At 37.3% G+C, this 27223-nt stretch overlaps 1 protein-coding gene and 1 long non-coding RNA gene across 3 annotated transcripts; one reads left to right on the top strand and one right to left on the bottom strand.

Moving 5' to 3' along the window:
• The first annotated feature begins 4103 nt into the window (after positions 1–4103).
• Positions 4104–11782, top strand: LOC143723306 (uncharacterized). 2 transcript variants are annotated; one of them, XM_077215496.1, is made up of 6 exons: positions 4104–4421; positions 4917–5243; positions 5356–5403; positions 5659–5802; positions 5908–5945; positions 7572–11782. In XM_077215496.1, exons 1-6 carry the CDS (start codon positions 4199–4201, stop codon positions 7881–7883), a joined length of 1092 nt encoding a protein of 363 aa, XP_077071611.1. In that variant the 5' UTR covers positions 4104–4198; the 3' UTR covers positions 7884–11782. The 2 variants fall into 2 exon arrangements, with proteins under 2 accessions (XP_077071611.1, XP_077071612.1); XM_077215497.1 differs by having other exon boundaries at positions 4104–4432.
• A 7981-nt stretch (positions 11783–19763) lies between these two features.
• On the bottom strand, positions 19764–21969 carry LOC143723895 (uncharacterized). Its single transcript, XR_013197190.1, has 4 exons — positions 21872–21969; positions 20976–21089; positions 20720–20819; positions 19764–19786 (listed from the first exon to the last, which is right to left on the bottom strand). It is a non-coding gene; the product is annotated as an uncharacterized LOC143723895 (long non-coding RNA).
• Positions 21970–27223: the final 5254 nt, after the last annotated feature.

The raw sequence follows: 27223 nt of genomic DNA, 5'->3' as shown, positions 1-27223 counted from the left end.
ATCTCTTTTCTCGGTATGGACATCGACTCGGTCGCCATGTCCGCGCAGCTTACGAGCGAGCGCGCGCAGTCACTGCTGACTTGCCTAAGACAATTCGAGGGCAAGAGTGCGGTTCCACTGAAACTTTTTCAGAGGCTCCTGGGGCATATGGCATCTGCAGCCGCGGTCACGCCGCTCGGATTGCTTCATATGAGACCGCTTCAGCTTTGGCTTCGCGACCGAGTCCCGAGGTGGGCATGGCAACACGGCACGTTCCGAGTACCAGTTACTCCGACCTGCCGTCAGTTCTTCACCCCGTGGGCGAACCTCGGTTTTCTCAGGGCCGGTGTCCCCCTGGCACGAGCTTCCCGGCATGTTGTTGTCTCAACAGATGCCTCCACCACGTGCTGGGGCGCCATGTGCAATGGACATGCTGCTGCGGGCTCCTGGACAGGACCCCAGCGGCTGTGGCATGTCAATTGCCTCGAGTTGTTGTTAGTTCGTCTTGCCCTGCACCGCTTCCGGGCGTTGCTCAGGGGTCAACACGTACTAGTCCGTTCAGACAATACCGCCACTGTAGCGTACATCAACCATCAAGGTGGTCTACGCTCCCGCCGTATGTCACAACTCGCTCGCCACCTCCTCCTATGGAGTCAGAAGCATCTGAGGTCGCTTCGAGCCATCTTCATTCCCGGAGCGCTGAAGTGCAGCCGACGAGCTCTCACGGCTTCGGCCCCTCCCTGGAGAATGGCGACTCCATCCCCAGTCGGTTCAGCTGATTTGGGACCAGTTCGGGGACGCGCAGATAGATCTGTTTGCCTCTCACGACTCGACCCATTGCGCCCAGTTCTATTCCCTGACCGAGGGCACGCTCGGCACGGATGCTCTGGCGCACAGCTGGCCGCAGGGTCGCAAGTATGCGTTCCCCCAGTGAGCCTTCTTGCGCACTCTTTGCGCAAGGTCAGGGAGGACGAGGAGCAGGTCATTCTGGTTGCCCCTTACTGGCCCAACCGGACCTGGTTCCCCGAACTAGTACTCCTCGCGACAGCACCTCCCTGGCCGATCCCTCTGAGGAAGAACCTTCTTTCTCAGGGACGGGGCACCCTATGGCACCCTCGTCCCGATCTTTGGAACCTCCACGTGTGGCTCCTGGATGGGACGAGGCAGGTTTGAGTACCCTACCACCAGCGGTGGTGGCTACCATCACTTCCGCTAGAGCGTCGTCCACGAGACACGTCTATGCGTTGAAGTGGAACCTCTTCGTCAACTGGTGCTCTTCTCACCGAGAAGACCCCCGGAGATGCTCGATCAGTGTTGTGCTTTCCTTCCTTCAACAGGGGCTGGAGCGAAGGCTGTCTCCCTCCACCCTGAAGGTCTATGTTGCCGCCATTGCCGCACATCATGACCTCATCGAAGGTAAGTCGGTGGGGAAGCACGACATGGTCATCAGGTTCCTGAGAGGAGCGAGGAGACTAAATCCTCCTCGTCCTCCTCTCGTTCCCTCTTGGGACCTCTCAGTGGTTCTAACTGCCCTGAAGAGTGCTCCCTTTGAGCCCCTGCAATCAGTCGAGCTTAAGTTCCTGTCTATGAAGACAGCGCTCCTGGTTGCACTGGCCTCCATCAAGAGGGTTGGGGACCTGCACGCATTCTCCGTTGACGAAGCGTGCCTGGAATTTGGGCCGGCTTCCTCTCACGTGATCCTGAGACCCCGGCCTGGATACGTGCCCAAGGTTCCTACCACTCCCTTTCGGGACCAGGTGGTGAACCTGCAAGCGCTGCCCTCGGAGGAGGCAGACCCAGCCTTGGCACTGCTCTGTCCAGTACGCGCTCTCCGCGCCTATGTAGACAGAACGCAGTGTTTCAGGACCTCAGACCAGCTCTTTGTCTGTTATGGTGGGAAGCTGAAGGGAAAGGCTCTCTCCAAGCAAAGGTTGTCTCACTGGATAGTGGACACCATTGCTTTGGCTTACCAGCAGCAAGGTCGACCGTGCCCCCTTGGTGTGACTGCCCACTCCACCCGGAGTGTGGCGTCCTCTTGGGCTCTAGCGCATGGCGCCTCGCTAACAGACATCTGCAGAGCTGCAGGCTGGGCGACACCTAACACATTCGCCAGATTCTATAATCTCCGAGTGGAGCCTGTGTCCTCTCGTGTACTCGCTTCAACCAGCTAGTACCGGACCCGCTCAGGTGTCTTCGCTTGCTCGCCATTCCACTCCACGGACTGGATACGTGGGATATTTTCCTCAGGTGAGCTTCTACGAAAGCCCTGAGCTCCTCCAGCACTCCTGACGTCGGCGCCAGTGTCTATTGCCTGCGCGTCGGCTAGGTGCCTCCCGTGTGCATGGTCCCTCCTCTGAGCGACCCCAACATGTGTATTTCCACTGTAAGCCTCTCTGAGCGTGTGTCTTTCCCTTGGCAAGCCACCTTGCCACCCCTGGGGTTGAAATATTCCACCTGCGGCTGGACACCCCAGTGTTTTCCATATGCTTCCTTCGGGTCATATGTGTATTCTCTAAGTCCCCCCCCCTCCGGGCTGGCATTAATTGCATACTTCCCCTAAGCTTGGGATATGCTTCCCAGTGTACCTTGGTATTCCTGTGATAAATGGAGTCCTTTGTCCAGGCTGACAGGGATCTCGATTTACGCAGGGCACTGGAAGACAGCTGAGAAGGTGGCGTGATTAGACTGGTAACCCCATTCGTCGTCATCCGACGTAACTCGGAGTGACAACGAAAGGGAACGTCTACGGTTACGTATGTAACCCTCGTTCCCTGAGTAGGGAACGTAGACGTTACGTCTGCCTTCCACTTTCCGCTGTACCGCGGGGATCGCCTGAGCTCAGTCTTGGCTCCTCAGCGAAGAAACATATCTGCTTGCTGCCGGCTTCCTCCTTTTATACCCACGAGGTGGGGCGTAGTTACGCCATGCAAATTCCGCAGACCCATGGCATTTCCTTGCCATTGGCTCGTTTTGTAATACTCGAAGTTGATAGGCTTTCTAAGCGAAACCCCATTCGTCGTCATCCGACGTAACGTAACCGTAGACGTTCCGTATATATGACTGCTTTTTGATTATTAGTTCGTTGCATTTTTTATTCTGCTGTCATGTGTGCATCCCTGGTGAGATACTTCTCTACCAGTACAGTTTATTAACTGAACTTCTTTTTACTTAAATTGCTCTGCTGTATTATTTAAACTTGAATAACTCTGAGGAGGACAAGTTAATTTGTACATATATTGCTTGAACTGCATACAAGGTAAATAGCCTATGTAATTTTCCACTCATACAGGACTGCCCTGTTGAGATTGGATAATGAGAGATTCTGATGGAGGGTAAGCATGAATTTTATTAAGGGTTGTAAATGATGATTATTGTTTCACCTAGTTGTAGGCATACACCTATATTTTCTTGTATAAGATAAACAAGCTAGTGAGGATTTTATCCTAATCCTGACCTGACAGCAAAAGGCTATCTGGCTACTTCGACACCAGGGGCTCTTCAGGACCTGAGAGAAAAAACAAACCAGCTCTCACCACAGTATAGATGTGAAAATTGTGGCCAGTGAAAATGCTGAGTGGCTTGTAACTTTGGACAAACCTTATATTCTATCCCCTAAACCTACCCATCACAGAAAACTTTTCAAAAAAACATATTTTACTCTGATTTATAAGCTGTTTTACTCATGGGGACCAAAAATTTCCCCGGACGGACACACACACACACACACACACACAGACACAGACACAGACACAGACACAGACACAGACACAGACACACACACAGACACACACACACACACACACACACACACACACACACACACACACACACACACACACACACACACACACACACATTTGTTCTTCCAGTCACCTGCTGGTTGCATGTTGATGGTTGCATGCTTATGGTTGAATGAGCTTTGTATAATAAGTTCAGATAGAAACGGGGTTTAAGTTTAACCAGGCAAGAACCTGTATTCATAATATATCTTTTTAATATAAATTTGGATGTGTATTAGTTGTTGTTTTTTTCACTTGCATTGTAGAAACAGCAAAGGGTGTTTGTGCTCCAGTAAGGTGTAATAACTGTACATCAAGTTTGCTAAACAACAAAACCACGGAGCAAAAGTGCTCTCCTGTCCAAAATCATTTGAAGCTCACTCACTACATGTGCAAAAGCACACGGAGCAGGATGAGTGCATAATGCGTAGGTAAAGGAAATGGAAACCACAAGTAAAAACAATGTCAGAGTGACAGAAAAACGTGTTCAGTTGTGTGATTTAGATGGTGACTGTGAGAATTATAGACTTAAGTTATATTTTGAGACAATTTTTTGTCATACCTGGCTTGTGTTTAAGATGGATTGGCTATACCCAAGGAAGAAAGCTTTGTTCCTGGACGTGTGTGTAGTTTTCATCCTCCATGTGAGCACTGATGCACAAGGTGAGTTCAAGGTGAGAATATTCTATTGAATTAGAATTGTAGTAAAAGTTTAACCAAATGTGGGGGTGCTGAAGGAATTTTTCAAAAGTAAGTTTGCCAGTGGAGTTAAGAACATAAGTTCAATAAATTTCAAATATATTTTACAGGACCAAGGAATATTTTGAGTGACATAACAAGCAACAATTAAAACCACACCTTAGTTTAGATTTTCAGACACTTTTCATTTGTAGACATTATTGCATAAAAAGATGTATGTTATCAAATTCTTGATAACATAAATCAGTGTATCATTTCAGTGAAACAAAAGCTTAAATGCGAATGCTTTTGTTGGACATTTTTAGTCTGTTTTCTATTAGAACTGCTGCATACAGCAAAGCAGAAAGTTTATATGTTCATTTTCAGCATTGTCTCACATGTAATTTTTTTTAATGTTGTAACTTTACTGTTATTATTGTCTTCATAAAATAAAGATAATGCTGCAATGTTATGTTTTAGGTTATGCCCCCAAATGCCCTGTATTTAAAGTTCAGAGAGGGGCTGTTCATAAAGTCTGTACAAACAAGCCTTTCAGGATCTCCTGCAATCTGAAGTTTTGTGATTATCAGACGAGCAATATTACATGGACTAAAGAAAATTCGAAAGGATGGAATCCAGTGTCTGGAGGTCAAATGTCCTCATCACAGAACTATTCAGCACCTGATCTGTTGACTTCATATTTAACTTTCACAAATATATCAGAGAATCATGATGGCCGTTACAGATGTGAACTGCAGTTACAAAACACGTCAGCAGTTAGCCATTTTATTAATATTTCTGTCTCAGGTAACTATTTTCTATCAACTTTTTGATGTTGACATATGAGATTATGTAATGCCGTCAAAACCAGCTGTGGTGATTATATGAAACTTCAAATTCATTTTAATTTTTTCTTTAGTTTCTTCCACAGATGACAGCCTGGGAGATGAAATGGCTTGCACTGGAAGTAAGAGCAGTTTCAAACTAATCGCATAGTAATGTGCATGTTCTTCTCAAAAAGTTGATTAAACAAAACAAAAACACTATGCCTCAATTCAAGAAATAATAAGTATGGGTGAATTCAGGTAATATGCAAAAGGTTTTTTTTTCCTATTGAGAGGAAAGGGAATAAGTCCCAGTTATCCTGAATGAACCCATATGGATGCGATTTGGATGCTGTGTCAGCTTAGAGTAAACTCTGTTTCTAATTTACTTTTCTAAGTAACAAGAGAAGGAGACAACACTGAGACAGACAACACTGATACCAGCTTTAAGTGGCTGCCGTATCTCTTTATCTGTATGGTTGTAGTGATTCCTGTTTTCATATTGATGCTCATCTTTATCCTGTGTATTAATGGATGTAAAAGTAAGTCATTTTTTTAATTATTATTATTATTATTTTTTATTATTATTTTGAGATATTTAAGTTTTAGCATGATCTTCACTTTTTCCCTTTACTGATCTCTGTCAGCTTTGAGAAGAAGGAAAACACAGAAAGCGCAGGCTCAGGTACGTTTTTATATTACTCCGTTTATATTACTCCGATTAATGTTGTGAGAATACTGTACCTTTTTAATTCTTAAACTACCAGCCAGTGTGCCATTCAGAATAAAATTCAGTTTTTGACTGGAATTTCAGAAGATGCAGAATTGTACCTTAATTTTGATTTTTATGAATGTAGAATAACAAAATTAAATTAAAATACATTAATAAACGGCTATATGAAGTAAAATTTAATAATAAATAAAGTAATAACGTTTGTATAAATCACCCATGAACATGTTATCACGAATGAAATTAATTTACCCATGACATTAGCAACCAATTTAATTGTATTTACTAAACGTATTTATTTTTTTCTGTTGTTCCACATATTGGTCCAACACCACACAATTTCCCATAATATTCTAATTAAACCTTTAAAATTCAGTCAATCAAGAGCAGCTTAAAAGATAGAAACCTTAAACTACACAACTAAGACATTTTCTGTAATATTATGTTAACTGTGTTTAATTTCTTTTAATTGCAGTTTAGTATATTCCGCCTTTCATTCCAATTTAAATTCCCCTCTCATGAACTAAATAACATTATTGATAACACTTTACAATACGGATTCACTTAAATGCATTAATCTGACACAGTGGAATCCCGGTTGTAGAAGGCTGGAAATTGAAATCCATGGCTTAGTGTGGATGTCAAAACAAAAATGATATACATAACAATTAGTTCATAGTCATGTGCCCCAACATGTAAAGTAATAGGATAATGATATATTTGCACATCATTAGATAATTATTAATTAAAGCAGACAACTGGAAGTTAAATACATACCTTTGAACAATTATGGTAATTAACACATTCATCTACACTATTACAATATGTTATTAAGGAATTAATACACAAAGAGACATTTAATTAATAGCAATTCATATTACTTAATCTATTCATCATATAATTAATCATATAGATTCTTTATTAGTTGCTGATAAGAATATATCGTTTCACATAATATCGCAATACAAAAATACAGCAAAATGTATCATGGATAGTGGCAATATGTATTTTGTATAGTTCACCCAAAATGAAAATTACTGTGTGAGAAAAATTGTAAGTTTACAGAGTTTAGTGCAGGTACTACATTAAACTATATATAATGTTGAATATAATGTATAATAATGCAATTAGGGAATATTTGTGGGTCCTGATAATACCAAAAAACGAATATTATTTTTAATACATCTAGTCAGTGACAGAGTGCAAGCATATTCATCTAAAATTATTCTGTTTTCAGCTTCAGAATCATGAATATTTTTATTCTGGTGTCGTCATTGTCCTGTGCATTGGGTTTCCAGCACCAAGTCAACTTGTTAACCTTTTCCCATGTGTCTTGGAGTATCGCAATAATATCGTATCGTGAGTTCAGTATTGTGAAATGTATCGAATCGTGACGAGAGTGTATCGTTACACCCCTAGTTGCTGATGCAGTAATCATTAATTAATGGTTTAGTTCTATCTGTCCATGAATGAATGCATATTAACCATATTGTAAAGTGTTACCACATTATTTATTTCTTAAACAATGAAATTTGCACGACCATATTCACTTTGTTAATAATTGTCCTGTTATGTTTGCAGTATACAGCAACATCTGTCTTGTCGTCACCAAGCCCCAGAGGTCTGACACATGATGAATTTGTCTGTGTCCAGTACTCAGAAGAAAGACATCAGCACTCTCGTGACAACAACACATCGAGTTTAACATCACCACCTGTTCAGTCTACATCACATCTGTCAGATTGTGGGGGTGATGATTGTTTGTCCAACAGGAGAGATAACAGATCAACCCAGGTTGTATATGCATCGCTGCATCACCTCACACCATCATCTACTGCACTCCGTCCGACAAGAGAGGAGTTTTCAGAGTATGCATCAATCTGGGTGTCCTGATATCACCTCTGTGGGTTATACAGTACATATCGAGACAAAGTTAAGCAACATTTTCAAGTCTCTAAAATTTAATAGTTAATTCACAGAATGAGTTTTGTGAAGCTGTACAGTACCATGGCTAACAGGAAGCAGGAGATGTTTTCACACCACACAGTACAAATCATCACATGCCGTTACTTTCCTCAATGCATGACGGAAAATTGCTGCGAGTTCAATGTGGTTTCTGAGTGAAACTCACACCACTAATCATAGGTGTCTCATGCAACAAATCCACATCCTGAAGACATGTTAGTCTACATTTTTGAACTAAAATGAAAAAGTTAATACAGCAACATCTATGTTTGTTTCATAATTAAGGGCCATGCACTTAAAGTACGTAGGCACCTATTGAAATCATGGCGTTCTTATTATTCTTCTTCTTATGTTTCTTCTTCTTACGTATTAAAGTCTATGGCAGACCATAGAACCACTTGCAGGAAAGTTATGAAATTTGACACACTGATAGAGGACCGTCTGATCTGTAACCATAGCAAACTTGGAGTCTCTAACTCAATCTCTCTAGCGCCACCAACTGTCCAAGGTTTCACTCATGTTTATGCTAATAACTGTGAACCATACGGACTAGGAACAAAATTCCTTTTCCCACTGATTCCTTGGCTCAAAATGGTTCAATTGCATCATATGACGTCATCTACCGTCATGAAAATCGTTCCAGCGTTTTGAATTTTTTTTAAAACATACTTTTTCAAACTCGTCCTAGACGGTTGCTCCAATTTTCACGAAAATTTAACCAGATCATCTTCAGACCATGCCAATAAAAATTTGTTCACAAAAAGTTGATTCGTCAAACAGTTCTTGACTACCGCACAAACCAATTTTGCATTGTGCTTGCAAAAACAGACGTAAGGCGGTATCTCTGCAACGCTTTATCGTATTCAGATCACGCTTGGAACATGTCATCACAAGCAGGACTTGAGGCTACTTGCAGCGTTTCGGCACAGCACCACTTACTGGTCCGGAGATATGAAAAATGGCTATTTTTGGTTATAACTTCTTAACAGTTTGTTCAGAAATCATAAAAGTGGTCTCTTTAGATTCAGGGCATCATGACGAGTCAACTGGTATCCATTTTTTTCCATATCATCCATTTTGGGCGTTAGCCATTTTGTATTTGGTAGAAAAATGCTGTATTTTATTAACGCACGATCGTATTGTTACAAAACTTGGTATGGGTCATCGGCATGATGATCTGAAAGAGTCAAAAAAGTTTTGGATCAGCGCCACTTAGTGGTGAAAAACATCATTTACATGCTTATAACTTTGGATTTGGTTGACTTATTTTCACGGGAGTCATCTCCTTACATTCCTGAATCCTTGCCGAGTCTAACGATACCAAACATTCTAGGTTTTGCCTCATGGTTAGCGCAATGTTGTAAATTAGTGTTCAAAAAAACATTTGCCAATATCTTCGAAACCGTTAGACTGATCGAGCCGAAACCACCGTAGGAAGTTTAGAAACTTAGGTCGTTGGTTAAACGCTAATACTCAATAGTCACATTTTTGATAGTAAGTGGCAAAAAAAATCCAATCAAAGTCACCCATCGGTCATTTTTATTCTCTCATACATATATATAAATGTCTATAACTCCAAAACAAAATTAGATATTTTCACCAAATTTGACACACACATACAGGTCCTTCTCAAAAAATTAGCATATTGTGATAAAGTTCATTATTTTCCATAATGTAATGATAAAAATTAAACTTTCACATATTTTAGATTCATTGCACACCAACTGAAATATTTCAGGTCTTTTATTGTTTTAATACTGATGATTTTGGCATACAGCTCATGAAAACCCAAAATCCCTATCTCAAAAAATTAGCATATTTCATCCGACCAATAAAATAAGTGTTTTTAATACAAAAAAAGTCAACCTTCAAATAATTATGTTCAGTTATGCACTCAATACTTGGTCTGGAATCCTTTTGCAGAAATGACTGCTTCAATGCGGCGTGGCATGGAGGCAATCAGCCTGTGGCACTGCTGAGGTGTTATGGAGGCCCAGGATGCTTCGATAGCGGCCTTAAGCTCATCCAGAGTGTTGGGTCTTGCGTCTCTCAACTTTCTCTTCACAATATCCCACAGATTCTCTATGGGGTTCAGGTCAGGAGAGTTGGCAGGCCAATTGAGCACAGTAATACCATGGTCAGTAAACCATTTACCAGTGGTTTTGGCACTGTGAGCAGGTGCCAGGTCGTGCTGAAAAATGAAATCTTCATCTCCATAAAGCTTTTGAGCAGATGGAAGTATGAAGTGCTCCAAAATCTCCTGATAGCTAGCTGCATTGACCCTGTCCTTGATAAAACACAGTGGACCAACACCAGCAGCTGACATGGCACCCCAGACCATCACTGACTGTGGGTACTTGACACTGGACTTCAGGCATTTTGGCATTTCCTTCTCCCCAGTCTACCTCCAGACTCTGGCACCTTGGTTTCCGAATGACATGCAAAATTTGCTTTCATCCGAAAAAAGTACTTTGGACCACTGAGCAACAGTCCAGTGCTGCTTCTCTGTAGCCCAGGTCAGGAGCTTCTGCCGTTGTTTCTGGTTCAAAAGTGGCTTGACCTGGGGAATGCGGACCTGTAGCCCATTTCCTGCACACGCCTGTGCACGGTGGCTCTGGATGTTACTACTCCAGACTCAGTCCACTGCTTCCGCAGGTCCCCCAAGGTCTGGAATCGGTCCTTCTCCACAATCTTCATCAGGGTCCGGTCACCTCTTCTCGTTGTGCAGCGTTTTTTGCCACACTTTTTCCTTCCCATAGACTTCCCACTGAGGTGCCTTGATACAGCACTCTGGGAACAGCCTATTTGTTCAGAAATTTCTTTCTGTGTCTTACCCTCTTGCTTGAGGGTGTCAATGATGGCCTTCTGGACAGCAGTCAGGTCGGCAGTCTTACTCATGATAGCGGGTTTGAGTAATGAAACAGGCTGGGAGTTTTTAAAAGGCTCAGGAATCTTTTGCAGGTGTTTAGAGTTAATTAGTTGATTCAGATGATTAGGTTAATAGCTCGTTTAGAGACCCTTTTCATGATATGCTAATTTTTTGAGATAGGAATTTGGGGTTTTCATGAGCTGTATGCCAAAATCATCAGTATTAAAACAATAAAAGACCTGAAATATTTCAGTTGGTGTGCAATGAATCAAAAATATATTAAAGTTTAATTTTTATCATTACATTATGGAAAATAATGAACTTTATCACAATATGCTAATTTTTTGAGAAGGACCTGTATATGGGCTCACTCTGAAAACACACACAAAAAATGCGGTGGAACTGTGCCACTTGGTGGCGCTATAATATAACAAAACAAGGACATTGCCATTAATTACAATATAATATCATGATATTAAATGCAACACTTTAAGAATGCATTGGTGTACCATTACAAAACTTGGTATGTGTCTTAATAATCCATTAAATCATATTTTTAGGTACTGTATATATTATTTTTCAGCCATTTTGCCTAAAATCATCTTTAAATGTCTTTAATTTCTCATTGTTGCAGTTGGTCTAACACTCCCAGCAATGTTGGCATATCTTATTGTCTTTACGTTTGGCCCCGATAATTTCTGCTTGCAGCTATATTTATTATCTGATTCCAATGATATCGTTTCTCTGTGTCATTATTGTTATAATTGTGTTCTGAACTAAATTGTTTTTGTTATACTGTAGTTATTGGTGTAAAATGGCCTTTACTCTGTATAAATGTACTTACTGTACATCCTGTTGGATTGCTTACAAGGCTATAACCAATATTTTCTGTATTGGGATAACATGTCTGCTGAATTAATATGTGTATATAAATGGAAAATAAAGGAATAAATTTGAAGTGTTATCTATACTTGATAACCTCTTTAGCCAATGGTAATAGAACATTTTTACAAACCTCCCTATAATTTAGGTAATAAATACATGTACACATAACAAAAGAGGCTAAACCTTGGAATCTGTATAGACCATCCATTCTTTACAGCAGTGGGGAAAAGGCCTATACCTGGGTCACTTGCCAAGCATTTATAGAGAAAGAAAAGTCAGGACATGAAGCGTGCTTTTTGTGTTAGAATTAGATCAGCAGAGTAACTGACACATAAAAAGAATTTAGATTCTACATACAAAGAATAAAAAAATAAATAAAATAAAAATTCACATATGCGACTGCTGGAGTCACACATGACAAGTATAGATGGTTGGATATGCTAATAACTGCATGAAGAAAGCAAAAAAAAAAAAAAAAGATTTGGACACCACAGACCAAGAAATGTTCTCCTGTCCAAAATCATGTGAAGCTCACTTTGCAAAAGCACACATAACAGGATGAGTGCATGTTGCGTAAAGGAAATGGAAACCACAAGTATAAAAATAAACAGACCAGTGACAGAAATAAGTGTTCATCTGTTGGTTTGGATGGCGACTGTGAGGACTAGACTGGATTCATTTATATTTTGGAGACCATTTATGACATACCTGGCTTGTATTTAAGATGGATTGGTTATGCCTGAGGAAGAAAGCTTTGTTCCTGCACATGTTTGTAGTTTTCATCCTCCATGTGAGCACTGATGCACAAGGTGAGTTCAGATTCATATATGATGTCTAAGAAAAAATCCACTATTGCTGGGATTTTCGCTGACTAATTCTGGACTCATGAACGTTCAATTAAATTTACTTTTAGTAAAAGTGGAGCCAACTAGCATCATGGCTGTAAAGTTTATACTAAAACTGAATAATAACTGTGTTCTTTTGTCATTGTCTCTATACATTTGCTTCAATGTTATGTTTTAGGTCATGGCCTCAAATGTTCTGTCTTTAAAGTTCAGAGAGGGGCTGTTCATAAAGTCTGTACAACAAGCCTTTCAGGATCTCCTGCAATCTGAAGTTTTGTGATTATCAGACAAGCAATATTACATGGACTAAAGAAAACTTGAAAGGATGGAATCCAGTGTCTGGAGGTCAAATGTCATCATCACAGAACTATTCAACACCTGATCTGTTGTCTTCATATTTAACTTTCACAAATATATAAAAAAAATCATGATGGCCTCTACAGATGTGAACTGCAGTTACCAGACTCATCAACATTTAGCCATTATATTAATATTTCTATCTCAGGTAATTATTTTCTCTTTATGTAACAAATACGTGTTAATACACTGTATATTCTGCTGAAGTGTACAGAATCACCTTGGATGATTACATTAAAAAATTATAATTTTGAACTGTTCTAAAATTATCATTATTTTTTTTTTTTTTACTTCCACAGATGGCATTCTGGAAGATGAAATGTCTTGCACTGATAGTAAGAGCAGTTTTAATCTAAACACAAAGTGATGTGCGAAATGTTCCACATAAAGCTTTGATATGATTGAGTTCATAAAAATAAAATATAATATTATATAATAATATATAATTGTGTTATATAAATTTGGTTGGTGCTCCAACCTTGGACATTGCTTCAACTTTTGGAAAAAGAATGGGGATGCATTTTAGAGACAACAGAAAGAGACACAGATACCTCTGATTCAAACCCATGGCTGCCGTATCTCTTTATCTGTATGGGTGTAGTGATTCTGCTTTTCATTGTAATGCTCACCTCAAACCTGTGTATGATTGGATTTAAAAGTAAGTCATTTTGTCATTTTCATAATTTTGAGATATTTAAGTTGTGGCATGATCCTGACTTTGTTCCTTTATGATCACTGCTAGCTTTGAGAAGAAAGAAAGCAAAGAAAGCGCAGGTTCAGGTACGCTTTTATAAATGACTCTGATCAATGTTGTGAACATAATACCTTTTTAATTATTGAACTACTAGCTGGTATGTCATTCAGTACTAAATTGAAAGCCTTTTAAATCCAAGTTAAATTTTTTTTTAAGTCAGTCAACTGGCTAAATTATGAAGAAATAAAGAAAGTTTTAAAATGGAATGCAATTCATCACTGATAAAAATGATTCTGTGGTGTAGTCAATACTACAGAAAACAAACAAATGTAATTTAGTTAGTTCGGGCAAGAATAATAATAAATAAGAAGTCAATTCTATATTAGTTCTCATTTTAAAATTGTAGAAATTAAAGAATTAAAGCGTATATCGTTAAAAAATTACAGCGTATATCGTTATACGTTATAAAATTAAGTAACCCCATTCCCATCATGCACTGGGGATTTTAAATAATTAATAAGGTTGCATTTTCTCTGTTTTCCAGCTGTATTTACACTGTTTTATCATTGCTTTTGTTATTAGGTTTTGTAACTTGCTTTTTTGTGACATCTAGAGTTCATTTTCTACTCAGAATGACACATATGCTAAAAAAAAATCAACCCAGGCTCATGGGAAATACGTTACTCTGCCTACATTTTTGCAAAACCTAAAATACGTACCTCCAGGTACGTTTCCCTGCACTTTTCGGGTGAAAAGTCCACTAGAGGCGCTAAGTGGTATCATTTTTTCTCCGTTCCAGATGGTTAAATAAAGTTTATAAAAACAATAATATGAGTAATGTACAGACTTCTCAGTAGGCCTATACACTCATTTTAATATAAATTAGGATTTTTTCCCACGCTTCTGAGGTGCCACACAGCCCAGTCTCACGGCAGTTCGTGATATGGTCACGTCATTTAATCTACTGGTTCGTGATACGGACACGTTTATTTCGTTATTTTCGTGATATCAGCATTTTTATTTATTTATTTAATATATTTATTTGTTTACTAATGTAATGCACGATTATTTCTGCCAGTCGGGCAGCTGTTTAATCGACATTTATTCACGATATCTTATCATGTTTATGTATTTATTTTAATGTTATTATTTCGGTCTTATTGCCAGGGACGCTGGACTGCTTTGCTGTTTATTGATTTAAAAAAAAAAAGTATAAACGACTACACGAATTTTATCAGTAGGAAATCGCGTTGAAGGAGTCTCCTTCCGAACACATCGCGATATTTGGCATCAGTTCATGTGTCCCAGATGTTGGTAAGTAGTCGAAAATACACTGTACTAATAATGCGTGATATAATGTATATTCTGATGGTCGAAATGAATCAGATTAGCTCATGTTCAGTCACTGCATTATCTGTCATCTCCACGGAGGCTTTGCGTTTCATTGCTTTCTAATTCAAAACAGGGTGATTAAACACTATCTGTCACGTGACGTGCTACAGGACTAGACCTTCTATCAGTTACTCATATTCATATTAGGTTTAAAGTAAGTTAGTACAATTAGTTCCAAAGTGGTATTTGTAGTAGAATCACAGTAAAAACAACACTTACCTTGCTTTTACCACAGTAGCCTTAGTTTTACTGTGATAGATGTGGTAAAAGGACAGTAACCACAAAACTTACCACACTTTTACCACATTATTTGTAGTTTTAATGTGATATTTTTTGTAAATGCATATTAACCACAACACTTACCATGCTTTTACCACATTATTTGTAGTTTTAATGTGATATTTTTTGTAAATGCATATTAACCACAACACTTACCATGCTTTTACCACATTATTTGTAGTTTTAATGTGATATTTGTTGTAAATGCACACAACACTTACCATGCTTTTACCACATTATTTGTAGTTTTAATGTGATATTTGTTGTAAATGCATATTAACCACAACACTTACCATGCTTTTACCACATTATTTGTAGTTTTGATGTGATATTCGTTGTAAATTCACAGTAACCACAACACTTACCATGCTTTTACCACAGTAACCTTAGTTTTACTGTGATAGGTGTGGTAAAAGGACAGTAACCACAAAACTGTCCGTGCTTTTACCTCAGTATTGGTAGTTTTAAAGTGATATTTGTTGTAAATTCATATTAATCACAACACTTATCATGCTTTTAATGCCAAATAATGTAACAAGAAATATTTGTAAGGTAAATCAGTAATTTTTCCATTAAATAATCCAATATATTTTACATAATGATATTTTCTTTTTTCTTTTTTTTTCAGCTGAAAAGACCAAAAGGGCCTTTCGGACTCAGTCAGCTCATTATTGTTTGAGGAGAAGTAAACGGGAGACGAAAAGCTACAAAGGCAAATATTCGCAATGGTATGTATGTGTTGGTTTTAACCCTAAATCAAACATTTTATCTATTATTTATTTTTATTTATTTTATTTATTATTTGTTGTTTCTTAAACCTTTTCTTACAAAACCCATAGCCCAATCAGTACAAACATAGTCTCAAAGTCTTAATAATTCACAAGATTTAACAAGTTGTCAAATTCGTACAATACTTGTACATAATCATGCAGCTTTTACTTCTTGTGCTGTCAATGGCTAGTGCCTCAATTCCTGTACATATTTATCTCCATATTTGTAAATCAGTTGCGCACCTTCTTGGAAAGTAGTCGGACGTCCCATACACTGTCAGAAAAGTTTATATTAATTGCATTGTATTCATTAAAATTATTACAAATTGGACCCTGTCTGTTGATGTTCCAATGATACATGATGTCTCTCCACAACTCATAACCTTCCTCTGTTTGCAAGAGTGGAAAAGCTAATTTGACTTGTCACATGACATCAGATACTCGATTATTATGTCGTAATCAGATCAGTTACACTGCTGATAACTGTCCCGCTTGCATGTAAATCATGTTTTTTTTTTTAAATAAGTTTATATGATTATTGCTTGCTATTAAAGACATACTTGTTTTCGTAGAAATGACCACATATCAGTGAGCTTATTACATAAATGCATTTAACATTTAATTATGCAATACTCCTTACAGAAAAATATCCCACAGTTATGGATAAACTCACAACATCATCATCAAGTCCTGTGCTGGGCACATTGGGCAACAAGTGTCCTCCAACGTATTCGATCCGTGGACCAGTTCTCCTCATCTTCCCATGGGACACTGACATTCTTCTGGTCTTCATGAAACATCTGTCTCCATGTCTTCCTTGGTCTTCCCTGTCTCCTGCATCCTCCTAGTGGTGTCCACTTCATAACTGTTTTTGGGTGGTGTAGTTTGGGCATGCGTAGGATGTGTCCAGCGAGGTGCTCCCTTTTTTTCTGTCACAGTTTCTGAAAGTCTTTATGTGGAGTCCCACTCTTATGATCTCTGATATATGCAGAACCATTATTTAAGTTTTGGTAAAGGACATATTCATTGACATCCATTAGTTCTAGTCATGCAGCGACTTCATGACAATAGTCAAATGTATATTTCGGCAAGTGTATATAGCAGGTGTTTGTCCGAACAATTGAAGATAGTGAGAGTGTTCAGGAAAACCTTTTAAAACAAGCAATATTCATGGAGTTCTGTTTGGTGCTGAAAGAGTATTACAGAAATGACACTTGACAACTGGACATTATTCTGTGAGTTTGTTACCTTTACATTTAGATGGACTTAATGTCTTACATTTAGCTTCATTAAACCTTCGATTACAGTGGTCACTATTTATCCACTATAACTACATCTATGTTATCATTGTATGACTACCTGGTTAATGTAATTGTAATACAGGCCTACCTGTGAATGTATTTTATAGAAGCATTTTCTTGCTGACATTTATAATAATTAACTATTTTAGGTTTCCTTTCATTTAGTTACAATAAAAGTTACCAATAATCACAAGGATATAGAATTAAAGTTGAGAATGTAAAATGTTGTGCTTAAGTTTTCACCTATTTGTTATTTAAAGGGAAGAAACAAATATATTTTCACATAACAAAGTTGAATCTCATATTGTGGTTTGTAAAAATATAACTTCATCAGCGATTTTTTTAAATAACTGTATGTGTCACTATAATAGATTGCCCCTGTATCTGGATTTTATGTTTTGTTTACAATTATCTGATTTTTATTCTGTTGTGCATTAGTTTTGGCACTACATTTGTCTTTAAACAGTTTGACATTAAATATTGGAATTTGTTTTAAAAATTGTGTGCATTCATTATGCTTTTGTTACATTTTGTTATATAATATACTGGATATACTATACATACATTGTAAATGTTAGTAGCACTTTAGTACATGCAATTATCTTTAATTAAAAAACTGCAAACTACCCTGCCATTGCTTTCTCTTTCAAATGTATGCATCAGTCTAATCAAATAAGCAAATTTGTGTCATGATCATATGAATCCAACGTTTTTGGATGGTAACCACAGAAAGGAGTCTTTTTGTTTTTAAATGTGAGTTTTATAATTTAATTAGAAACAATACATATTTAACAGCCCAAATATTAAATATTTAAGGAATCTATCCCTGCAGCCGGAACCGGAAGAGATCTGTCATCATTTACCATAATTGGGCAAGTAAGTGTGACGCATCTGTTCAGCTGGGTTGTTATCGGCTGTGACTTTATCGCAGAACTCGCTGTGATTGGACTATCTTTTAACCCATATAAAACGGCGCTTCATGTTACAAAGTATGTTTTGGTGTTATTATTACGTTAGTTATACCTTAAGGTAACTAGAAAGTGTCTCTATGTTGTGAGAAATTTCTCTTTTACCGAGATCCCAACCCTAACCCTAAGCATGTCTGCACATTTCAATGAACTACAGCACAAGGCTTCCTGTTCCATTGATATAATGACAGAGATATGTGGGTAATGTAGTTTAAAACGTTTAGTAATGAAACAGTAAATGTTAAATAAATAATATCTTTAATGGGCAACTGGATATCTAAATTTGTTAATTGTGCAAACCTTTATGATATATATGAGGGATAGGTTGCAATTTGATATTTTACTGTGAGCACTTTTAAAATAACCTTTATGCCAGCTTGCCATATATGTCTGAAAACTGTGCCCAACATTATTTAGTAAACATAGCATAAGCAGTTGTCCTTCATATTGTCTCTTTGATACACTAACCGGACTTTGAGTTACAGCCATTTGAAATGTGCATTCTTTTGCTCTTCTGGGGGCCATTGCTGGGCCCCTGAGGGTGGACGGGCAGTACAGTCTACACAGATTTTAGATTTTGAACTATTACTATATCACAAGGATAATGCACCGTTCAGTAAAACAACAAAACAGTGCCAAAATATCCTTTTCACCCCATCTGACTGCTGATTATTTGCCTGACATCAGTAATGTCTATGCTTTCATTTTAAATGCAGTAGTAGATGTACTAGAATGATCAACATGGATCATCTTCAATTATACTTAAAGTGTTTGTAGCAAGATAGCCCACTGCAGCCTCTTGTTATTCACACACCTTCTCTTTATTTCACTGAAAACTGGCATACATTCAAGTATGTGCAACTTTTGCTGCATTGTTGTCCCAAATATCATTAACCACGACAAAATGTTTATGTCCTAAGTAAAATAATTATGGTAATTAATTATATTTAGTTGTTTTTAAATTATGAACTAAGCTAAATAAGAAATTCAAATTTCTCAAATAAAATTCTGTCCCAAACACCACTTTCAATACACAATATTCACCATACTTTATTACACAACACTTTATTTGAGGACACAACATAAAGTTGATAAAGTAGCATAAAGACAAATGAGATTCAAGATAAATAACAATGAGCCTTCAAAAATACATTAACATCAAATTAATCCATTCACAGCTGCTGAAGCCACACAAATGAGTGCCAGAGAATCCTATTCAGTCACCTATGATACAGAAAACAGATTTTATATTGTGTTGGAAAAAATTAATTCAATATCACAGCTACACTGGTTTCTTGCTCTTCCCTGTACGTCTCTATCGTGTTCGTGTTCTTCAGTTTGTTCGTGAAAACAGTTTGTTCAGTTGTGCCCTACAGTACAACTGATGAGCAGAAGATGTGATTACTGATGTGGTGTAGCTTTTTCTCAGAGGAAGACGTCTCAACATCTCATCGTCAGGCGTTCTCCAGTCCTGCTCTGTAAGTAAAACAAAAAACACAAACAATTCAAATTAAACTGTTTAATGGACAGTCAGGTCAGCTTATGTTCTGTGTTATTTAAAGCTACATTGTGTAAGATTTTCTCCCATATAGCGGTGAAATTGTATAAGACTACCAACTGAATATTACTTTCTAGCCCCTCCCATTCCGAGGGCGTTGTAACTCCTACTGTGGCCGTATTATTATGAGTAATCTCCCCCTCGCATTCGTCACGGTGCCACTAAGTAAAGGCTCGAAAGGCGAAGCTTGAATTTCCAGGTATGTCCCTCTTTGGCTAATGTATTTTCAAGATGGAGGCGCAACATGGCTGCCGCCATTCGAGCGACTCGCTCATATGTATTCTGAATGGCAGATTCTACACTTACGAGAGTACTTGATTAGTTGGTGGAAGTAATTACACATGAATGAGCACATATAATTTTGAAAGAACAAAGTGTTTTTTTGCAAAGAATCAACATAAAAAATGACACAGTGTAGCTTTATTTAAAGCAGTGATGGGCTACTCTGGCCCTCAGCGTCCACTGTCCTGCAGATTTAGCTCCAACCTCGAACCATCCTGCCTATTGTCTACAAGTAAACCTGAAGACTTTGGTTAAAATTTTCAGATGTGCTCAATTAGGGTTGGAGGTAAACTCTCCACCTCAAAAAGGAGAACGCAAAAGGGCCAGAGTTGCCTGTTCCTTATTTAAATTTACAAAGCAGCAGTCAGTACATTATATAATATACACATTGAAGTATTTTATATATATAATATTGCAGCACATAATATAAGCTAAGTACTGAAGAAAAACAGTTTAACCCATATAAAAATCGAGTGATAATCTGTACAATGTAAAATTGTCAAGATCAAATTATGTAATGCACAGCATTGTTTGAATACAAGACATACCAATGGACTCGCGCACCTTTCTGTCTTCTTTGGGCACCAGATGTTTCTTCCTCACCCGAAACAAAGGACTTATTCGATTAGCTTGCGTTGATATAAGGACTGGTCTTCCTTCTCTGCTGTAAAACAAGAAAGTCTCCACTTACTCTATGTGCAATTACTATTGTTCTTGAAACATACCAATTAACACAGTTATAATTAAGTTAATTTACCATACGATTCAGGGGAGAACATTTGAAGAGTAAATACTGATTGAAATATTGTAGAACATTTACCTGGGAAGGGCTGATCACGGCAAGATTTGCTGCGACTCACTAGTAGATCTTGTGAGGGTTGGTTCCTAAAAGAGCTGTTGAGTTTGATATTGTAGAGCTTTAAAAAAGATAATCCTGCAAAACAGAAAGGAAGGTCATTTTAATACATTACTTGCAAGTAGTCAGTTTATATATAACTTTAGGATTTATTTATGTAAGGAGTGTTGCATAATTATATATTAAAAGCATTTTTATGTAATAAGTTCACTGATATGTGAGCATATCTATGAATAAAAATATGTCTTTAATAGCATGCAATAATCATATGAACTTAAAAAAGTGATTATGATAACATGACATAATATGTTACATGATAACGTAAAAAAACAACAACATGATTTACATGCAAGCGGGACAGTTATCAGCAGTGTAACTGATATGATTACGACAAAATAATCGGGTATCTGATGTCATGTGACAAGTCAAATTAGCTTTTCCACTCTTGCAAACAGAGGAAGGTTATGAGTTGTGGAGAGACATCATGTATCATTGGAACATCAACAGACAGGGTCCAATTTGTAATAATTATAATGAATACAATGCTATTAATATAAACTTTTCTGACAGTGTATGGGACATCCGACTACTTTCCAAGAAGGTGCGCAACTGATTTACAAATATGGAGATAAATATGTACAGGAATTGAGGCACTAGCCATTGACAGCACAAGAAGTAAAAGCTGCATGATTATGTACAAGTATTGTACGAATTTGACAACTTGTTAAATCTTGTGAATTATTAAGACTTTGAGACTATGTTTGTACTGATTGGGCTATGGGTTTTGTAAGAAAAGGTTTAAGAAACAACAAATGCTTGATAAAATGTTTGATTTAGGCTTAAAACCAACACATACATACCATTGCGAATATTTGCCTTTGTAGCTTTTCGTCTCCCGTTTACTTCTCAAACAATAATGAGCTGACTGAGTCCGAAAGGCCCTTTTGGTCTTTTCAGCTGAAAAAAAGAGAAAAGAAAATATCATTATATAAAATATATCGGATTATTTAATGGAAAAATTACTGATTTACCTTACAAATATTTGTTGTTTCATTATTAGAAATTAAAAGCATGATAAGTGTAGTGATTAATATGCATTTACAACAAATATCACTTTAAAACTACCAATACTGAGGTAAAAGCACGGACAGTTTTGTGGTTACTGTCCTTTTACCACACCTATCACAGTAAAACTAAGGTTACTGTGGTAAAAGCATGGTAAGTGTTGTGGTTACTGTGCATTTACAACAAATATCACATTAAAACTACAAATAATGTGGTAAAAGCATGGTAAGTGTTGTGGTTAATATGCATTTACAAAAAATATCACATTAAAACTACAAATAATGTGGTAAAAGTGTGGTAAGTTTTGTGGTTACTGTCCTTTTACCACACATATCACAGTAAAACTAAGGCTACTGTGGTAAAAGCAAGGTTAGTGTTGTTTTTACTGTGATTCTACTACAAATACCACTTTGGAACTAATTGTACTAACTTACTTTAAACCTAATATGAATATGAGTAACTGATAGAAGGTCTAGGCCTGTAGCACGTCACGTGACAGTGTTTAATCACCCTGTTCTGAATTAGAAAGCAATGAAACGCAAAGCCTCCGTGGAGATGACAGATAATGCAGTGACTGAACATGAGCTAATCTGATTCATTTCGACCATCAGAATATACATTATATCACGCATTATTAGTACAGTGTATTTTCGACTACTTACCAACATCTGGGACACATGAACTGATGCCAAATATCGCGATGTGTTCGGAAGGAGACTTCTTCAACGCGATTTCCTACTGATAAAATTCGCGTAGTCGTTTATACTTTTTTTTTTTTAAATCAACAGCAAAACAGTCCAGCTTCCCTGGCAATAAGACCTAAATAATAACATTAAAATAAATACAAATATAAACATGATCAGATATCGTGAATAAATGCCGATTAAACTGCTTTCTCTGCTGCAGCACGCCTGGCAGAAAGAATCGTGCAATTACATTACTAAAAAAATAAATAGGCTAAATGAAAATGCTGATATCACGAAAATAATGAAATAAACGTGTCAGTATCACGAACCAGTAGATTAAATGACGTGACCATATCACGAACTGCCGTGAGACTGGGCTGTGTGGCACCTCAAAAGCGTGGAAATAATTCCTAATTTATATTAAAATGAGTGTATAGGCCTACGGAGAAGTCTGAACATTACTCATATTATTGTTTTTATAAACTTTATTTAACCATCTGGAACGGAGAAAAAATGATACCACTTAGCGCCTCTAGTGGACTTTTCACTCGAAAAGTGCAGGGAAACGTACCTGGAGGTACGTATTTTAGGTTTTGCAAAAATGTAGGCAGAGTAACGTATTTCCCATGAGCCTGGGTTGAAAAAAATACAACAAATTTTACCATTATTGTGTTTTGTGTACCAAGTATTGAGATCTCTGTGTTTAAGTACCATATTACTTTAAATTTGTAGATACGCTGTATTGTTTAATAAGATGCATTAAAAAAAAACATACATTTCAAATGAATTGCTTAATTCAGTTATGTTGCTTGAGTAAAATGTATTTGAAACAAATTATTGCAAAGTGAACTTAAGTAGAAAGTACTCAACAAACTTTATCTGGCCAAGTTAAAGTAACCTTATTTTCTTTGTCAATTTACTTATCTTGGTTAAGTAGATTGTACCTAATTACATGTGTGAAATTTGCTTAAACTGGCATGCAAAAACTTGCATGAAAATGTCTCCTTGGTTTTTTTTTCCTCTTCAGTGATGCTAAAATGTCCACAGCTATGTAGATGTAAATGCAAATTATTTTCAGAACAAACAGTTATATTAACACTAATTCAACTTAGGATATCATTCACAAACTAATTATAAAATACATATACAAAATAATCATATTAGTGCAAAGAGTGTTACTCATGTTATCACACACATTACCATTATCAATTTCTCATATCTATGCTTCAGACATCCAAAGTTTTTAAAACAGTATTGTAGTAAAATATGCGAATGTTCAAAAGAGCACCGTTTTTTTTACAGTATGCAGATCTTCTGAAGTGTGATGAATTTGTCTGTGTGAAGTACACAGAAGAAACACTGACCACAACACATCCAGCTTTACCACCTGAAACTGTCTACACTTTTGAATATGCATCTCTGAGAAGCATATTCAGGTTGTATATGAATCTCTGCTTCACTTCACACCAGTACAATCATCAGCGCACCGTCAGGAAAGTTATCAATAAGACTATTTTTAAAATATGTTCCCATTGACACAAAGCTTTATGTAGTTTTGTACAATATATATGTTTATAGTTGATTATGCAGTGATCATTTAAAAAAATTTTTTTTATTGTTTTGTGTTCTTTTAGAGGCTTATATTTAATACCCTGCTAATGCATCAGGGTCCGTTTTGTACAGAGCTATTGTAAGAAAACAGCAGACTCAATGGAATCCATTTGTAGATTATTATTAGAGATGTCAAACAGGCAGGAATCAACACCAGCAAACAGGTCAAATGGAGAAAAGGCAGAGACAAACCAGATAACAGGCAATGGTCGGGGCAGGCGGCGAGAAGCAAGGTCCAGTGAACAATCCAAGTCAGGTTAGGCAGAGAACGATCAGAAACGGGGTACACAGTCCAAGGTCAATGTCAATGTCAAGGTCAAGGTCAAGGTCAAGGTCAAGGTCAATACACTGGCATAAACACTCGGTAGTGATAGCCAGGGCAAATCAAGACTTTGCACTGGTGTGGTGCGTTGAAGTGTTTTATGTGTGTGTGTGTGTGTGTGTGTGTGAATGAGATGCAGGAGTTGTGTGTGAATGAGATGCAGGTGTGAGCACAATCAGTCCCAAGTAAGAGGCATGATGGGAATTGGAGTTCGGTAAAGTTTAATATTCTGGAGATGGCTCCCTCCGGTGGTGCAGAGGAGGCAGTACGGGAGCCTCTTCTGTAACAGTTACATACTTTTGTTTTTAGTACGAAAATTTTACTTTGCCGTGATGTGATGAGACTGTCAAAATCTCTATATATTTATATAGAGATTTGTTAGATTTTTCCCCCCTGATTTTTTAAATAAAAAAATTTAAGTATAACCATTTAAACTAAAAAAAATTACACCTGTTTTGACCCAAAAGTGAACTGGACACAATACAATTATGACGATATTTTTTCATCTATTAGATTTGCCTTAAATTATTTCTGTAATTACTTCTGAAGCCTCTTTCCTTCACTCACACACATTTTTCCTTCCTTCTGGGACTGCATTTTGTTAATGAACATGGTTGCATATGCATACACACAATGATTTGGAAATTAAAATGAAATGACAAAGTAATGTCTGTTTGTAGATCAAAATTTTATTGACCAAATAGTCTAATTTTATTTTTAGGGTTTGAAAAAGAAATCCACATTCCACTCCACCTTTTGATGAATCATTGCAGCATGAAAAGGAGATTCAGGCTGTTTATCATGTTTCTTCATCTGAAAGTAAAAGTTGATATTGATGTTGTTTCGATGTCATTTTGTTTGAAAAGAATGTGTAGTTTTCATAAATGTAAACTTTTTGAGCAGTCATGCGTTTTAATTAAGGAATTTAATAAAATCCATTAAAGTCAATGTCGAGTTCAAGCTGGTAATTTTCATATTATATGTTCTTATAAAATTCATAAAATGATTCATTCAAATTAAATTTAGTTATTTTAAAGATTTCTCTATTTTTTAATTAATAAAAAGCATGGAAAAAAACAGATAACATTCAAAGCTTTAAAAATTTGACATTTCCTGGTCAGATACAATAATGGTTGTATTTGAAAAATATTTTATAAACATTACATAATATTGTTTTATAAGCTTAAGTTCCACAGGGTTCAAACAGACCCAAGAATGATATACAAAATAGCTTGATCACATCTACTATGATGTTAATGATCATCAGCATTTGTGTAGCTCAAACAGTAGAGCGTTGGTGCTTTCAATGCCAAGGTCATGGCTTTGATTCCCAGGGAAAGCAAGAACTGAGATAAAATGTGTACCATGCAATGTAAATGTTATAAACCAGCAGATGGAGTCATGCCTCTAAATATTGCTCTAGTCTACCAAAAATAACTAGTACGCATGACTGGAAAACACATAAGTGTATTGTATCTTAAATAAATACAACACTGTTTCGTTTTTGCCTATGTTTCTGAGTAATAAGCATTAAGGGAACATAGTGAAGTGACTTATTCTGCGTGAATGTATATAGTGTAGCTGTATTGCCACATCCTGTCTTTTTCATTTTAAGGCTGTACATACATAGATTATTTTTTCTGTAGTTTTTTAATACCATGGCTGAAAAATGACTCACGGATTAGATAACATTAAGTAAATCTGAATCCTTGTAAGATTAATTAACTGTTACAAATACTAAAAGTCACATCAGGCAGTAACAGCAGTCATATCGTCATGATCCCCAGCTGGAGTGCCCTTGAGAGCCACCAGGGGGCACTCCATCCCAGACTTTTGCCATTCCATCAAAGACTTCATTCAATATACAAGATTATAATAATAAAGGTTTGAATTCTCCTTTGAAAACAATTGATATATAGGCTGTATTGTATCTATATAAATAAAGGTGAATTTACTTGACTTGAGCCTAGATTTGTGCCTTTATTTACGGTCTAGAGCAGTCAACAACGCTAGATGCCGAAAGTCAGAGCAGGTCTACAGATTCTGGGTAATCATAGTTCTGATTTTTGCCGACTAGACTTAACTATTGTCCTGTTCAGATTAGTGTATTCTGGCCTTAAAACTCACATGTCTCAGACTAGAGGAGGCCAGCGGAATCACAAGGCCAAAACAAAGTGTCAAATGAAGCAGAATCTGGGCTAGTCACATAGGACAACCCGCAATCTTCTTATCCTCTCTCTGTGATATCATAAACAAACTCCTGTCTGTTTTCACAACGGAACAAAGCTGGTATCAGCAGCCTGACATGAAAACACAAGGGGCAGGTTAAGATCTATTAATCTGGAACTCTTCAGTGTGAAAATTGTTTTTGGAAACATCACAAGTACTGAAACACATTTTTCCTGGAATATTGTCAAAATTGATTACGCACTGTGAGGAACCAAAATAATGCCTATTCATTAAACTGACATCCCATTTACATGTATGCATTTACTAGAAACATTTTTCCATGTGACTTACATTTTTTA

Source organism: Siphateles boraxobius, unplaced genomic scaffold (assembly GCF_051911475.1).
Source record: "Siphateles boraxobius isolate OS27281-9 unplaced genomic scaffold, OSU_SipBor_1 7, whole genome shotgun sequence".
Taxonomy (NCBI): domain Eukaryota; kingdom Metazoa; phylum Chordata; class Actinopteri; order Cypriniformes; family Leuciscidae; genus Siphateles; species Siphateles boraxobius.
Note: the sequence above shows the minus strand (reverse complement) of the source record. Positions and strands in the feature narration are given on the sequence as shown.